Genomic DNA, 16001 nt, shown 5'->3' with positions numbered 1-16001 from the left:
GTAGCTTGCATTCTTTCTTCTTAACAATACAATACAGTGCCCCTGACATTATATTAAGTGTTTCTTTGCTTATTGTCCATCTGCTCCACCTAGAAAACTAACCTCATGTGAGCCACTCACTGTTTGGGTTATGACTATTTTCCCAACACGTAGTACAGGGTCTGGTGACAAGAAGGTGCTCCATAAAACTTTTGTTAAATGTTGAAAGAGGAAAGAATAATATATTCATGATTTGATTTGTTTCCCAAAGAGGAGTTAATATTAAATAGGGAGTGTTTATTAATATTTGTTGGACAAAAGCATTTTAAATTAAGCCTTCCAATCATTAGACAGTGGCTCAGCAATCTTCTGTATTTACCTGAAATGATGCATGATCAATGTCAGTTCTAAAGTCAGTAAAATCAATAAAATCATTTTCCATTTAGAATTCATTCTCTGCTAGAAAAAAAGAAGAGAAAAAGGTGGTTTGAGACAGTAAATAACAGCTTCCTTGCCATCTTCTGGTAATAAACTAATGTTTGGAAACTTGGGTACAAACCAAGAGTCTGATTCTAGAATTCTCAGCCTCAGGAAGATGGCAGACTTGAGCCAGAGAAACCATCTATTCTATTTGAAGTCTTCAAAAGTCTCCCTTAGAATGATGATAGATTCTTTTTAGATTAGAATTGAAGTATTGATTACATTCTTTTTGTGTTCCTTTATCAAGGTCCACCCTGATTGCTTAGAGGAAATTCAAGAAAACAGGTGCAATTTCACTTATGTATCTGTGAAAATAAAATGAGATACTTATGAAGAAATCTTTATACATAATATCCTGATGCCAAAGTTGATTTGTGTATATATACATATGAATATATGTATGTATAAGTACACCTATATACGTATTGACTGATAATTTAGATATTGACTAATAACTGATTAGTCCCAAAGATAAAGTGATAATTTATTCAAAAACTATAGGACTAGAACCCCAAAACATGAGCTCTCTCAAAATTAGATCCTTGTAAACAGTGATTAAAGGTTAAATTAAAAACATGAGGCTCTGAAATGGAATCTTTGACTCCATTTCATACACAAAGCTATTGATTAAAGAGTTAGGTAGGAATTCTGTTTATAAACATAAGTTAACCTTCAGTAGACACAGTTTGAGAACAGGTCCTGCTTTTGGGTTATTTGTTGGAATCCAGTGGTCTCTGATACCTACTTTTTGAATTTTTATCTGATCAGTAAGATTTGATGAGTTAGAGCGATATCTTTCAATATGGTGACCATCTACATTGAATGACCAGCGAGTGCTTGAAATGTTGCTAGTCTGAACAGTGGAGTTTGAAGACTTGGTATCCAAAAAATAATAACATAACTCAATGGTATTTGCATGGATATATTACAGGTTGTAAATGGAATTTTAGATATGTTGGGTTAAATGAAATAATGTCATTTAAGTAAATTTTGTCTGTTTCTTTTACCTGTTTGCATTTGACTCCAAGAAAATTTGAGGTGTATTGTTCAACTGGACACTTCTTGTACAGATAATTCCTGGCAGGGAAAGATTCTGTTGGGGCAGAATTTTAATTTCCCAGCAATGTGAAATGTCCCCTTAAATTCAAAAACATTGAAACATCCTACAGATGAGGTCAGACTCCATCTAGCCAGGTACTTTTCTGACAATGCCCTCAATGATAGTATCTCAAAAGTAAGCCATATGCTAATGTTTCACTTACTTTATACAGTATACTTTTAATGCCCAAAGGTTTGAGAACGATCCTTAGCTGTGATTTTTGCCAGCTCATCCAAATATTCATAGTCTTAAGGGACGTACCTTTAACTTGGGTGACACAAAGTGGTCTCAGAATGCTTCCCAAGCATTATCTTTTTGGGTTTTTGTAAAAAAAAAAAAAAGTATTTGAATCTTTCAATAGTGATGTCACTAGGCTCTTTTGATGATGAAAGCACTTAGAAAGTCATAGTACTGTCACAATTGACACATTAAGCAGCAGCTGCTTCTCATTGCTACAGATGGTAGAACTTTGTCACATTTGAAAAAGGGGTTAAAACATATTTTGCTTCTTCATGCTTCTATACTTACCTGGTGACTGACTTTACCTGAGCAATATATTCTCAGTGATATGCTGCACTTGCGTGTCTATGGATGTGAAGGATGGAAAAGAGCAGCATCTTCTTCCTCAATTGGGCACTGTCTGCTCATCTCAAGCAGATCTAATCCCTTGGCACCTTCCTCAAATGCTGTTGAAGTGTCCATTTTCTGATTAAAGACTTAGCGCATTTTCATTTGTCAAGTAGGTAAAAGCACAAAGAAGGAAATGACGATAAGCAATATAATCACATTGTCGTGAGATAATAACTCTTAATTTGAGATCTCATGCACCTTCTTCTTTAAAAATAAATTAGCTCACTCATAGCAGGGGTATAATGGACCAGGCGAGAAAATAACAAAAATAATGAACAACCATATACCAGAGACATTTTGTGGGGGTGGAGTGGGGAATGGGATCAAAAATGGAGGGGTGGGAGGGAAGTGCACGTGACTATGGTGATGGCACAGGGGTGATTTGGTGATGGGAAACCCATGGGGATTACAATTGAGATGGAAAAAAAATGTGAAAAATGATGTAAAAATAAACTTTTTAATAAAAAAAAAAATAAATTAGCTCTTCATAAAGCACCGGGGAGGGGGGAGTAATAATAATGAACAAATATCTACCAGAGACTTTTTACAGGGTGGAGTGGGGAAGGGGATCAAAAATGGGGGAGGGGGGAGTGCACGTGACTATGGTGATGGCACACGGGTGAATTGGTGGTGGGAAGCCCACGGGGATTACACCTGAATGGAAAAAGGCACAAAATGATGTAAAAGTAAACTCTTATAAAAAAAATAAATTATCTCTCGATAGAAAAAGAAACACACACACAGTAAAATATTCTATCAGGAAAAAGATTACATACTTTAAGTAAATAGATCATCGGGAAAGAGTACAGTCCAGAACCAGACGTACACCTATATGGACAATTGATTTTTAACAAGTTAGAAAAATCAACTCATGGGGGAAATGATATTGTCTTGTGAAAATGACCTCTAGAATTGGGTATCCATATAAAAAGATAAAAAAGGAAGTTTGATCAGCACTTTGTGCCATATACAAAAACCAACTCAAAAATGGTCATTGACCTAAGTGTAAAATCTAATAAAAAGTATTTAAAACATAGGAGAAAAACAGTCAAGACAATGAAAAGGAAGTAGATTGGGAGAAATGCAGCAAAGATGAGCAAAATATTTGAGCAGACATTTCATACACACACACATAAACCCACCATAACACGCAGAGAGAAGGCTTGATAAGTCTATGAAAAGGGAAATGAAGTATATACCATATAAAGGCCTGTTTACGATTGCTCATAGCTTTCTTGGTAATAGCCAAAAGGTGAAATCCATCTGTCCATTAAAAGTGAATGGATAGGGCCCTCCGTGGTGGTGCACTGGGGTAAAGCACAGCACTGCAGCCAGTGCAGCACAAGTTCGAGCTCTGGCCAGGGAGCTGAGCTGACTCCCATGCACAGCAGACCTCTCCTGTCCTGCCCACTGCTCCCCTCAGCAGTGTATTTCAGTCAATCTGCCCGTTTGGCTCCCCACTCTATCTCTGGTGGATCCTCTCACCCCCACACCGCTGGCCTACCCCCAGTCTTATATGCATAAGTAAATAAAATAAAGCGTTTTCTCTTTAAAAAAAAAAGTGTGTTTCAGTTTTCTCTTTTTATTTTTCCAGTAGTTTTTTCAGGGAAACAACTTTAGTTTTAAAATACACAGTTCATTTGAAATCACTCCAAGTTTGCTAAATAACGATCTGCCCACCTGGTGTCATTGAAGATTCCCATTAAGAGTGTGTTATTGTAGTGGCCGTGACTTCCCTCATTCACACCGCTACACGATCCCTTTCTTTAAACAATAGGACAGTATATCTACGTGGGTCAGTCACAGTATTTCAGACTTCATCTTGATGTGAGAGATTCTGTTTTGTTCAGTGTGATCTGACAAGTAATATTTCCTTGACATTCATACCAAATGTGAAATCATTTTATCTCCCTCTGGTATCAGTACATTCATTTAATAACTGCTGTATCCCAAGTACCTGCAAGCACAGTATGAAAATGCCATGTTGGTGGGCTTGCCATCTTCTTGTCAGCGGGGATTTTCTAGTGCTCAAATTTGTCAAGTACTGATTTTCTAAGGGATAAAACCAAGTGATGCTTTTAAAGTCAGAGCTCTGAAGAAGGAAGGACTATAAAATTAGTTTTTCACCCTAAGGTAGTTATAATCCTTCTGAGCCCAATAGAGTTTGACAGTATTAATCCCAGAGATCGCAGGTAATCTGAAAGGCCAGCAGTATTCTGGTGACAAGATTTTTGTAGGTTTGTGGAGAAAGAAATACTTATTTAAGTGACTTTCGTCATGCCACACTGCTTCAACGTTGTTTTCCTTGTCCTTCATGATTTTTCTAAAGCACTCCCTGGTAATATTGAGAACCTGAATGGGAGTGCCACCAAATACAGCAGCATGGTAATAAAAATCCCCCTCACCCATAGGTATATATGCTTCTGATAATGTACTTCTCTCATAAGGAAATTGGGTGGCGTTTTCCTGAAACCAATAAGCATGTAACTGAGCAACTGACTCTCCCAGAGTCTCCAGGCCATACTTCCTTAGGAAGACCTGATCCACATCCATGCAGAAGAGGAAGTCGACCTCGTATTGGATGTGATCTACGATGTGCTCACTGATGATCTTCATTCGCATCATGCTGACATCCTGCCATCTCTTCTCTCGCTCGATTTCAAAAACCTTGATGGAGCGGTGGGGACTCAGCGGCATCCACGGCATCTTGGAGAAGTCATCTATCATGACATAAATGATCACCTTCTGGCCAACCATAAAATGCCTATCAGCAGTCGCTATAAATCTTTGCAAGTAGTAGTCGATATACCTAGGAAGTAAATAAAAATTGATTAAGCTTGTCTTTTCTATCTAGTGGAACCACGCTATTGAAATTATACTGACTGCAATTCACCCAGAAATGCTACCGAGCAGCCGAGTATTAGATAGGGTTCTCGAGTGCTATTTAAGTCCTGTGGAAGAAAGTGAACTCCTCTACCTGGTGGAGCTTAGTGGAACAGAGGTGAGAAGTTTGCCACGACAGGGGATTAACTTCGTGAGACCAGAGAAAACCGAGAGCCAGAGTTATCAGCCATGGAACTGACTTTGGAGATTGTAAGCAAGAAAGATCTTGGGTCACAGCAAGAGTAGTTACTCATGTTTGTGACTTGCTCCATGAATAGGCAGTTATGTGTAAAAGGTCAGGGGTGGCATGGTCAGTACCCCCATTGCCTGCACGTTCCTATATTGCCTTGAGACTGCTGGACTGGCAAACAAAATTTTCCATTTCCAGTCTCTCAAGTCAGTAAAAGATTCTCAGAGTAATAAATGGCCTCCGGTCAGTTAAAAAAAAAAAAAAAAAGGAAGTAATCAGATGTAACTCAGCTTTTCTCCAGTAATGTTTTCATAATCCTAACAAATAAGTTCTGGATGTTGAGATCTGTTTTAAGAAGGAAAGCAGGTCAGGTTAAGAGAAAACGATCTAGTTTGGAGCATCTGAATATTAGTGGGTAAATTATGAAAAATATCACCAGGTATTCTGCTGAGCTGGGAGCTGGCAGCTCACATCTAAGCACGTGTAATAGATTTCTTTTAGAACTTTGTGTCATGATGCAGAAGTCTGTACCTTCCCAAGACAGTGAGAATATTCTCCTGCATTATCTTCTAGTAGCTTTATGCTTTCATCTCTTACATTCAATACTATTATCCATTTGAGCTAATTCTTACATGATGTGATACAGGGCTGTTTTGTGTTGGTCTTGAGTTTCTCTTATTGCTCATGGCCCTGGCATTTTTGAAGAGTCCTGAGCACTATTATGTAGAATGATCTTCAATTTGGGCTTTCTTAGGTAAAGTTGATCTTAATATACACTTATCAGACTTTTCCTTTATGAGTAGTATTTTCTGTGTCTTGACTAAGAACTTTTTTAAAAAAAGATTTATTTCTGTGTACAAGAATTGGGGTATGGGCCAGAGTGGGGGGGGCGCGGGGAGTGAGAGGATTCACCAGAGACAGTGGGGGGTAGAACAGGCAGATGGACTGAAATATACTGCTGAGGGGAGCAGCCGGAGAGTCACCTCTCTGGCCTGCCTTGCTTTACCCCATTGCGCCACCAGTGAGGTAAATTCTTTTCTATCATGAGTTCAGAAGCTTTTCCTTGAGTGTTTGGTCTTGAGACCCCCAGGGCATCAGTGCTGTTGGACTTGTATATGGGGTGCTGTATTTCCCGCGTGCCACCCATTTTCTCCAGCATTGTTTATGGGACTCTCCTTACACATCTGCAGTGTCATTGCCAATTAACATATGTCTACCATTTGCAAGGGACTTTGCTTTATTATATTGGCTTACTTGTTCATCCCTATCACAGATTTTCATGTCTAAATGTTCTTTGTAGATACCGTAAATCTGCTCTCGGGTTTTCAGTCCCACCTATGCGCCTAATTTCAGAAGAACTTAATGCCATTAATGCCGGAGACTTTCAGGGGTTCTTTAATGCAGAAGGGATTTTATGGCAAAGTTATGAGGCTTTGGTTTCAGCACCCCTTTGCCTATACAGCACCCTTCTAATACTCAGGTGGAAGGAAGCAGCTGCTCCTCTTGTGTCCTGAAGGAAGGAGTGCTGCCCCAGCATGGGGTCACTGTCCTGTCAGAGATGGGGGGCAGCAACTGGAAGGGGTTAGAGTGGGTGTGAGGAAGAGGTACCCAGAAGTGTCTTCTGCCTTCCTTCCTCCCCTCCTATTTTTTTTCCTTTTTAAAGAATTACCAGTATTTAACAACATGTTAATATAAAGGTGATAAACATTATAATTTTAATTGAATATTTTGTACATCATTCAATGTCACTTAATTCTTTTTTGCACTTTGTTGATAGGACTTTGCTCATTAGAATGAATTGGGAAGTGTTGCCTACTTTTCTGTATTTTGAAATAGATTGTGTAGAATCAGTGTGAATTCTTTAAATATTTGGTAGAAATCTCCAGTGAAATCAACTGGGCCTGAGACTATGGAAACTTCAAAAAATTTCAATTCTGTTTCCTCAGTAGTTATAGGGCCATTCAGATGATGTGTTCTATCATGGATGACGTGTGGTGGCTTGTGCATTTCAAGGCATTTCATCTAAGTCGTAGAGTTTTTATAATATGCCCTGATTCTCTTTTTGATGTCTGCAAGATCTGGGGTAATATGCTTAGTTGTTTCCTGATATTAGTAATTTGTGTCTTATTTTTTTGGCTAGACATCCTGGATGATTGTGAATTTGACTTTCTTCAAAGAACCAGCTTTAGTTTCATTGATTTTTTTTCCTGTGTATTTTCTGGTTTTGGTGTCATAGTTTTCTGCTCTCATTTTTATTATCGCCTTATCTCATTTTTATTATCTGCTTGGTTTGGCTTTATTTTGTCCTACTTCTAGATTCTTGAGGTGAGATTGTTGATAATCTTCCTTTTTCTACAATGAACAACACCAAATATAAGAACACTGGTATACCTACCTTCCCACAGCAAACACAGTCAACCCCACAGTAATTTTATGTTTTGCGTAGTAATTTTCCAGTATTTCATCATTGTAAAAGCTGTGCCACACAACTGGGGCCGACCAGTTGGTAATCAAGCTTGAGGCTGTACTATAAGAAAGTAAAAATACAGCAAAAATACCTTTTACTAAAACAGTAGATGCTGTCCATGCATAAATCATGTGTCTGATGACAGCATTTCCTTATTCCTAACCCAAAGCCTTGATGGTTATGATAAACTGGGGGAAACGCTGATCAGAAATGGCCAGATCATTACAAAAGTATCCTTACAGGTCAGTTATAATGTGATTTCAAGATCTTTGAGGACATACCCAAAGACTAACATAACAATTTCTCTTATATCTGAACAGAATCTCCTGATCTTGCACTTTTTCTTTGACACTGATTATTTTCAGAGACCATATTTTGAAAAACGAACTTCCTGGTTTTCATAATCCAAAAGACTACCAGGACAACAGTACAGCATAATCTCAGAGTCAACTTTTTCACAAATCTGAATGACAACCAAAGTTTTAGGACAACCAAGCAAAAGTTAAATTAAGAAAAAGGTGCCTCAACACAGCAGTAGGAAAGCTCTGTGGCCTGCCCCACCCCCTCCTCAGGGTGGCTCTCTGATTCTGCAGGGAGAGAGCAGCTGATTGCCACGGGACTGTTTTGACCTGAGAGTTCCCTGTGGGACTGCTCACTGTACTTTCCTGTGTTTCACTTAACTGCTCTTAAAATGGAAACATGGTTAAGTGAAGGCATTCCTTGGAAACATTTCTTTTTTTAAAGATTTATTTATTTATTTATGCATACAGAACTGGGGTACAGGCCAAAGGCGCAGGTGCAATGAGAGGCTTCACCAGAGACAGAGTGGGGAGTAGAACAGACAGATCAACAAAGTACACAGCTGAGGGGAGCAGCGGGCGGGTCAGGAGAGGTCTGCCGCGCCATGTGAGTCACTTGCGGGACAGGGATTGAACTCATGCTGAAGTGGCTTAGCTTCTTAGTGCTGTGCTTAACCCACTGCGCCACCAGGGAGGGCCCTCCTTGGAAACATTTTTAAAAGGAAAAAGTACTTGCTACCTGGGGCAAAAGATTACAGTCAGGCTAAGTACTAGATATGCTGAAATTCTGGGAGGAGAAGCTTGGAAGAGCGTTCTGTGGATAATCGGGCTTTGACATGATCTTGTGGTGAGGAGGGGCTGAGAAACCTTCACATGTGTTCAGGGCAGGATGCCTGCTCAGGGAAGTTCCACCAGGACCTGAGACTTCACCTGACAGGCTATTCTTTTCGAAGCCTCACTTTGGTTTATCTAATAAACTGTCTAGTACTGGGATTATGGTTTCAATCCACAGGGTGATGGAGATACGGAATTGATAGTGGTGAGAGTTACACAACATTCTGAAGATACTGAGAACCATTGAACTGTACAGAATTGATAGTGGTGATACGGAATTGATAGTGGTGAGAGTTACACAACATTGTGAAGATACTGAGAACCATTGAACTGTACATTTTGAAATGATTTGAATGGTGAATATTATGTTATGTGAATTTTACCTAAAAAAAAAATAGCATAAGCTACAGAGAGAATTTCATAATATCTAACGGACACTGGGATTGTATCTAAAATATAAAGACACTCCCTTCAAATCCGTAAGAAAAACAATCCAGTGGGAATGGTGGGGGAGAGATGTGAGTTGGTGTTTTACAAAAGTGAATATCCAAGGGGTCAATATTCACATGAAAGGTGTTCAACCTTAATGGTCATCAAGGACAAAAATGAAAAATGCGATGGTACTCAAGTGCATTATACGAAAAAGGTTTTATTAACTATTTCAGAAACTGTAACAGTGAGTTGTCTTCTGAAAATTCATCTGGTGAAGCCCTAATCCCTAATGTGACTGTTAGGAGACAGGGCATTAGAGAAGTATTTAAGGTTAAGTGATGTTATGTACCAGGGTTGTGTGCGCAGAGCAAAGGCCCCATCAGGACGCACCAGAAGAGCACTATCTAGAAGTCAAGGAACAAGGCCTTAGGAGAACCCAAACTTGCTGCCACCTTGATTTTTGAACTTCACGCTTTAAACATGGAAGGAAAATAACTTATGTTTTTAAGACAGGCCCCCTCCTACCAATGCAGTGAGAACTGAAGTTCGCCAGTGGCCTGTATTTCACACCCAGTGTTTGGGTGAAAACATGTATGGTTTCTCCACTGTTCAGGTGCTGGGATGAACCATTGCCCTGAATTTTGTGCATCTGCCTCACTGTTGTGTTGTTAGCGGGAAGCGTGGCAGTTTTTAAGTATGTCTTTCACAACCAAACCCTCCACACTAGACTCAGCTTCTTTGTATGGGTTGGAGCTCTGCAAGCCGCATTTCCCCTTTCCAAGCAGGTTAGGCTCTGCCCAGAGAGGGCACTGGAGGAAAATTCCAAGGCTGGGAGAAGAAGGAACATGCTACTTCTTGTTTCTCTGGGTTCCTTGTCTGCATCTTGTTCCTGCAAGTCCCATTCCAGCCATGCACTGTCACCACAGCGGTGATGGTTCCTCAACTGCCGTAGCAGTGAAGTGTTCAGCTTCATGAACACTTGCAAGACCAGTCTGGCTGGGCCCCTCCTTGGAGGTCTGGTTCCCTGCCCCTAGAGGCCTGTGTGGGCACAGAGACTCCCCCACCAGTTGAGCAGCATGAGTTTAAGCTTACGGAGCTCCTTCTCTAAGTTTCCAGGTTTAATAATCCCAGCCTCTTTTGTTTCTCCAGCCTTAGGGGATATACCTACTTCCTATGGTTTTTCCCTCTATGACACCTTCAAGCCTTCAAGTTCTTTTTTTTTTTTTTTTTGTCTTTTAAGTGATCTAGTTCACAGCTTTATATAATTCTTTACCCTTTTTAGATCACTGGTGCTCATTCTGTGTTCTGATTCCACTCTGACATGTTATATTATGGGAAGATGAATCAGGGACCATTATCTAATCATGATCTTCCCTAGATGTCTCTTGTCAGTGTTTTGTTTTTTTTAAGGTTTTTATTTATTTATGAATACAGAACTGGGGTACAGGCCAGAGGTGCAGGGGCAGTGGGAGGATTCACCAGAGACAGAGTGGGGAGCAGAACAGGCAGACCAATGAAGTACACTGCTGAGGGGAGCAGCGGGCAGGTCAGGAGAGGTCTGCTGCGCCATGTGGGTCACCTCTGGGGCGGGGATCAAACTCAAGCTGAAGTGGCTTTAGCTCCTTAGTGCTACGCTTTAAGCCGCTGTGCCGCCAGGGAGGGCCCTTGTCAGTGTTTTAATTAAGATACTTCCTTGCATCCTGAAGTGTTGGGGTGCAGGATAGTTGCATAAGTGGATGGAGGCAGAGAGACCACAGAAGGGCTGTTGTGTAAAAGAATGAGGAGCACAGAGAGCCTCTTTTGGGCTTGGGTTCTTTCATTGGAGATAAGACAGGTCACTAATCAAACATGCTGACATGTTTCAAACACATGCTGACATTTTCCCATGCCATCACTGCGACCTTTGAGTTCTAGCACCTAAGCTCTCTCCTAGAGGATGTAGGTTCTAACAGCTGCCCCCACTGGGTCTTGGACACTTGCTTTTTTAAAAAACTATAATCAAAGATTGGTGAACATGCCAGTGTTTAGAATGTCAGTCATAGTATTATTGCCACTTACTAGCTTCTGCTGAGCAACCTAAGGGTTCACCCCACATGCATTAGATTTAGAATTCTTACTTGGGACTATACCAGTCTGATAGCTGTAGTTTTGCTGGTTGATCATTCATAGACCTATCAAGAAAAATAACACAAAGAGTCACACTCTATATACTAGTGTTTGAGGTCACTAAGTGTCTATCAAGTTGTGGATTATACTGTAATGAGATGTCAAATGCAAGATAAATAAAATTTTAAAAACTTCACATTGAATTTTGATGTTGGCAATATGGAAAATGCATCATTTCCAACCTCAACTCGACCCTGTACCACCCAGAAGTCTTTGTGTTTCCATAGTTCTCTCATTCACAAGAAAATGGCAGCCATCAGAGGAAAACTTCGTTGGTGTCTGCCAGCTCACATCCGAGTTTACCTGTGGAATTGTGGACCCTGTACACCACAAAAAAACCTGTACATCACAAAAAAACTGTGGAGCCTGTGGAACTCCTTTGCCTCTGGCATGATGGGAACCTGTCTCTGCTTTCTGTCAGAGGGCCGCCTTACACATTTTGTTTTCTCAGGAGCCTTGATGTGATCATTTTTCTTTGAATAGCTTCTCCAGGGCCCTCTATCTGATCATTTGGTTCTCTTCTGGGCATTTTCCTGTATAGTGTGTTATGCACAACTTCGCCCATGATTTAAACTCATGTGATCAATGGAGCTTGGATTTTGTACAGACACCACAAAATGAAGATCCTTAATGTTAAAGTCAGAATCTCACCTCTGAAGTAGTTTCTCTTCTTATGTTGCTTTTGCTCACTGGATTCACTTGACTTGTCAAGGCAGAACTCTAAGTCAGTCTATACTCAGAGGCCCCCCAAATCCCCCCACCACCCCTGAACCTTGCTGGTTTACCTCAAGTGTCACTGTACACAGGTAGGTGTGACTGGATAGAGACAGGGCATCTATCCAGGTGCCCGCTGGCATGGGCAGTGATGCCTTTGGGCCAGATGTTAAGGCCGGATGTTAGAATCCTGTGGTGAGAAGGGCTAATATTGACAATAGAATGCTTGTTAAGTGGTTCTACCTTGTATACATTTTGCTAGAGGACATGTTAACCAGTTCCTGCTTCTAGCCTCTGCTGCGGCCCTTTCCTGGAATGTTCCTGCCTCTGCCTGCTTTTTTCGGGGAGTTGGGCATTACTGCGCCCCTATTAACTGAAGCTATGTCCAAGGGAAACACACTTTACCCAGCACATGAAATGCTTCTTTGCCATTTTATTTTCAGGCATAGCACAGATTCCCCCCAGGTATGGAGCCATGGTTTTAGGGGAACTGTTGTAAATCACCGAAGCATCAGAGATGAGGCCCCTGGACACAACAAGCTTCAGAAAGGGAAGATGCCTTCACTTCCCTGTTTGTTCTCCTATGACTGGAGGGAGACATTGAAGAACATACTATGTGTCGGATCCTGTGCTGTCTCTGGCAAAGACAGAGACACGCGTTCTGGGTTTGGGCCTGATTTTGTAGGTAGCATGTGCTCAGTATAATCTCTTGAGTCTTTTAGCCCAGATTTTACTCCTGGGAGTTTGTCCACATTCTGGGGCCTGTGTCACGTCCTCTTACCCACTCCAGCTCCTCCCTCAGAGGTGGCCTCTTTCGCCTGCCCTTTCTGTGACTACTCTGACTGTCAGCAAACATCTGCAGCTGATATGTGTGAAACCGTTGACCCACCCTACCTGCAGGAGCCAAGCAAGGGCTTGTCCGCCTAACCTAGTTCTGTCCTCAAAGAAGTCACCACGTATTTGTAAATAAAGACTTACCAGCACTGGTACACTTGCTGCAGTTTCTTTGGCCTTAGGATAAATGAAAAACATTATTATTTTTAAACTGATAGAAAGGGTTTCTATGTTTGAGATCACTAAAGTTACACTCCATCAACCCATTCATTTAATTACATAATTGTATTACCTAATATTACCAAATATTTAATGAACACAAATAGTAGGGGCAGAATGTTTGTGTTCCTCCTCCCCTCATTTTACATATTGAAATCTTAAACCCCACGGTGGTGGCTGTGGGGTCTTTACAAGGTAACAGGTCATGAGGGTGGGGCCTTCAAGAACAAAAAATAAGATTCCAGAGAGTTCCCCTCTCAGTTCACCACATGAGCGCAGAGTGAGAATACAGCCGTGAGAGCCAGGAAGTGTGCCCTCACGAGACACCAAGATGCCTGCATCTTGGACTTCCCAGGCACCAAAACTGTGAAAAATAAGATTTCTACTGTTCATCAACCACCTAGTCTATGTTATTTTGTTTTAGCAGCTCAAATGGGCTGAGACACATACTTTGTGCCCCAAATGTTGTTGGTTATAGCAATACAATAATGAACATATTAAAAACCACCACAGTTAAGACCTCATGGGTATATCTTAAAAGAAATGCCCTTATTTGTTGAAATGCAAATTAAAGAGCCTCCATATTATCATTAGAACTGTGAAATTGTTAGTCTTTCTAGTCATCTTAGATATGCAGAGGGCCTATACTAAAAATTGTGCCTGAAGTCATCATTATTAAGGGTTTTTTTAAAAAGATTCATTTATTTATGCAAACAGAACTGGGGTACAGGCAGAGGTATGGAGGGTGAGAGGATTCACCAGAGACAGAGAGGGGAGGAGAACAGACTGGCCGATGAAGTGCACTGCTGAGGGGAGCAGCGGGCATGCCGCACCATGTGGGTCACCTCCAGGGCCAGGGATTGAAGCCACACTGCAGTGGCTGCCGCTAGCTTGCAGTGCTGCGCTTTAACCCACTGTGCCACCAGTGAGGCCCTATTCAGGGTTTTCTTAAAGAAGCTGCCACCTATTAAAAAATGGCAGTTTCTCTAAAGCACTTGCAAACCTCAGCCTCTGGTTTACATGGTCACTGTCTCGGAGTGTGACACCACCTCTCCTATGTTGACCTGTTAGCTGCACTCCCATTGGAAACTCATCTTTTATATGGAAGGCTGTGTTTATATTGATATATTTGGATATACTTAGATTGGCATATTTGGATGCTCATTTATTCATGGGGTGAGTAGGACACCTTCCTGACATTCTTCTGGCTACCAAACAACAGAAGAACATAGCCGTTAATGTTTTAAAGTTACCTGAAATGATGCTTGTTATGCACAGCCCATAGAAACAGTAAAAAAAGTAACAGTAATAATGGAATTATTGTTCTTCTGTATCTCATCCTTCCTTGAGATGAAGAAGAAACAGATGAAAGTAGATTAAATAAAGCACGGTGTCTACAGAGTTAAGTGAGTAAGTAAGTAGGTAGTTCCTGCCTCTCCATGACTTGAACTAGATGATTTAATAATTTGGCCAGGATCAAAGGCCCCCTCTGGCACTTGGAGATCTCTGTAGAAAGTAGGATTGAGCCTCTAGAGATCCTGTATCACAGCTCGCTGCCCCAAATCTTTCCTGGCCTGGATGTAGGAGATCTTATAAACTTCACTGATCTTGTCTAAAGTACAAAGGCCTTTTCCTACAGAATGAAAAGCTCCAATGCCACCTCCCAGCTTAATTTATAGGGTGGGGGAAGGGAAGTAGAATCTGAGAAGAGAAAATTATGAAAATACTTGGACACCAAAGAGTATATAACTATGATGGAAATTTTAATTATTTTAAATTAAAGAATAATATAAAATCAATCTTTCTCAAAAAGGTGATAGGATTGATAATAGCATAAAATATGTCCCTTCTCAAAAGTATTTAAATATAAAATTAATTCAGAGCACTGACTAGAAGCTAAACTATGTACTTTTAGATTGTTTGTCCATTTCTTTTGGAATATTAGCCCTCAAATTTACAAAACATGTGATATTTGCAATGTCTGTGTGCAGAAAAGTATTGTATGTGGTTTGAGTTGATTGAAATAAAGGTCCAGCTCTTACCTTTTATCTTCCTAAGACCACACAAGAATTTTATGTGGCTTCATCCTTGGAGGTTTCACACTCATGGTTTGGGAAGAAATGTGAAGAATCTGAAGAGGGTAGACCGTTTTGAGACCTTTGAAAATCATAGGCCGTGTGGCTGAGTTGGTTCTGTGGCATTCTCCAGTTGGTGTGTTTACTAGTTCAGTCTGCTGTGAAGGATGATGTCACCAGATTCTATTTTGATGATGAAAGAATTAGATTTTTTTTTAATTTTTACAACAGTTTATTTTTACATCATTTTGTACATTTTGTTTTCCATCTCAATTGTAATCCCCGCAGGTTTCCCATCACCAAGTCACCCGTGTGCCATCACCGTAATCCCGTGCACTTCCCTCCCCCCCTGTTAGAATTAGATATTTTCTATCATAACAATTCATGTCCTAGTCTTTACCAGGGAACTAGATTCTGTCTCACTTAAAAAGAAGTAGGATTAGATTCCTTTTCTGTCTTGGCGACTTGTATTTACTTTTTAAAGTTCTATTTATCGACATAATGTTGATGTATATCAGAGTATGTTGGGGATTTTTAAAAATATGCTTGTAATTGAAGTATGACTTAGAGAAATTAAAACACATGCAGTTTAGGCCTCATGTTTGTGACATGTGTGTTCAACCAGTTTAATTAGGATCTAGCATGTTCCCATGATCATTTCTCTCATGACCTTTTGAGTCCCTGCCCTTCCCCATCCAGG

At 40.5% G+C, this 16001-nt stretch overlaps 1 protein-coding gene across 1 annotated transcript; it reads right to left on the bottom strand.

Annotated features, from left to right (window-relative positions):
• Positions 1-4303: 4303 nt before the first annotated feature.
• LOC101629362 (N-acetyllactosaminide alpha-1,3-galactosyltransferase-like) lies at positions 4304-14565 on the bottom strand. The gene is made up of 6 exons (XM_012721229.1): positions 14480-14565; positions 13152-13184; positions 11411-11464; positions 8405-8413; positions 7657-7788; positions 4304-4997 (listed from the first exon to the last, which is right to left on the bottom strand). Exons 1-6 carry the CDS (start codon positions 14563-14565, stop codon positions 4304-4306), a joined length of 1008 nt encoding a protein of 335 aa, XP_012576683.1.
• Between the last annotated feature and the right edge of the window lie 1436 nt (positions 14566-16001).

The sequence above is a fragment of the Condylura cristata genome, unplaced genomic scaffold (genome assembly GCF_000260355.1).
Source record: "Condylura cristata isolate star-nosed mole 26May11 unplaced genomic scaffold, ConCri1.0 scaffold00006, whole genome shotgun sequence".
Lineage (NCBI taxonomy): Eukaryota > Metazoa > Chordata > Mammalia > Eulipotyphla > Talpidae > Condylura > Condylura cristata.
This window is presented reverse-complemented; position numbering and strand designations above follow the sequence as displayed.

What these genes read in the sequence shown, in the direction of transcription:
- LOC101629362 (XM_012721229.1), bottom strand. Translation starts at nt 14,565, where the DNA reads ATGAGATACAGAAGAACAATAATTCCATTATTACTGTTACTTTTTTTA. An exon ending in CATAACAAGCATCATTTCAG is followed by an intron (nt 13,185 to 14,479) that starts GTAACTTTAAAA and finishes ATTTATCCTAAG; the next exon opens with GCCAAAGAAACTGCAGCAAG. An exon ending in CAGCAAGTGTACCAGTGCTG is followed by an intron (nt 11,465 to 13,151) that starts GTAAGTCTTTAT and finishes TTTTCTTGATAG; the next exon opens with GTCTATGAATGATCAACCAG.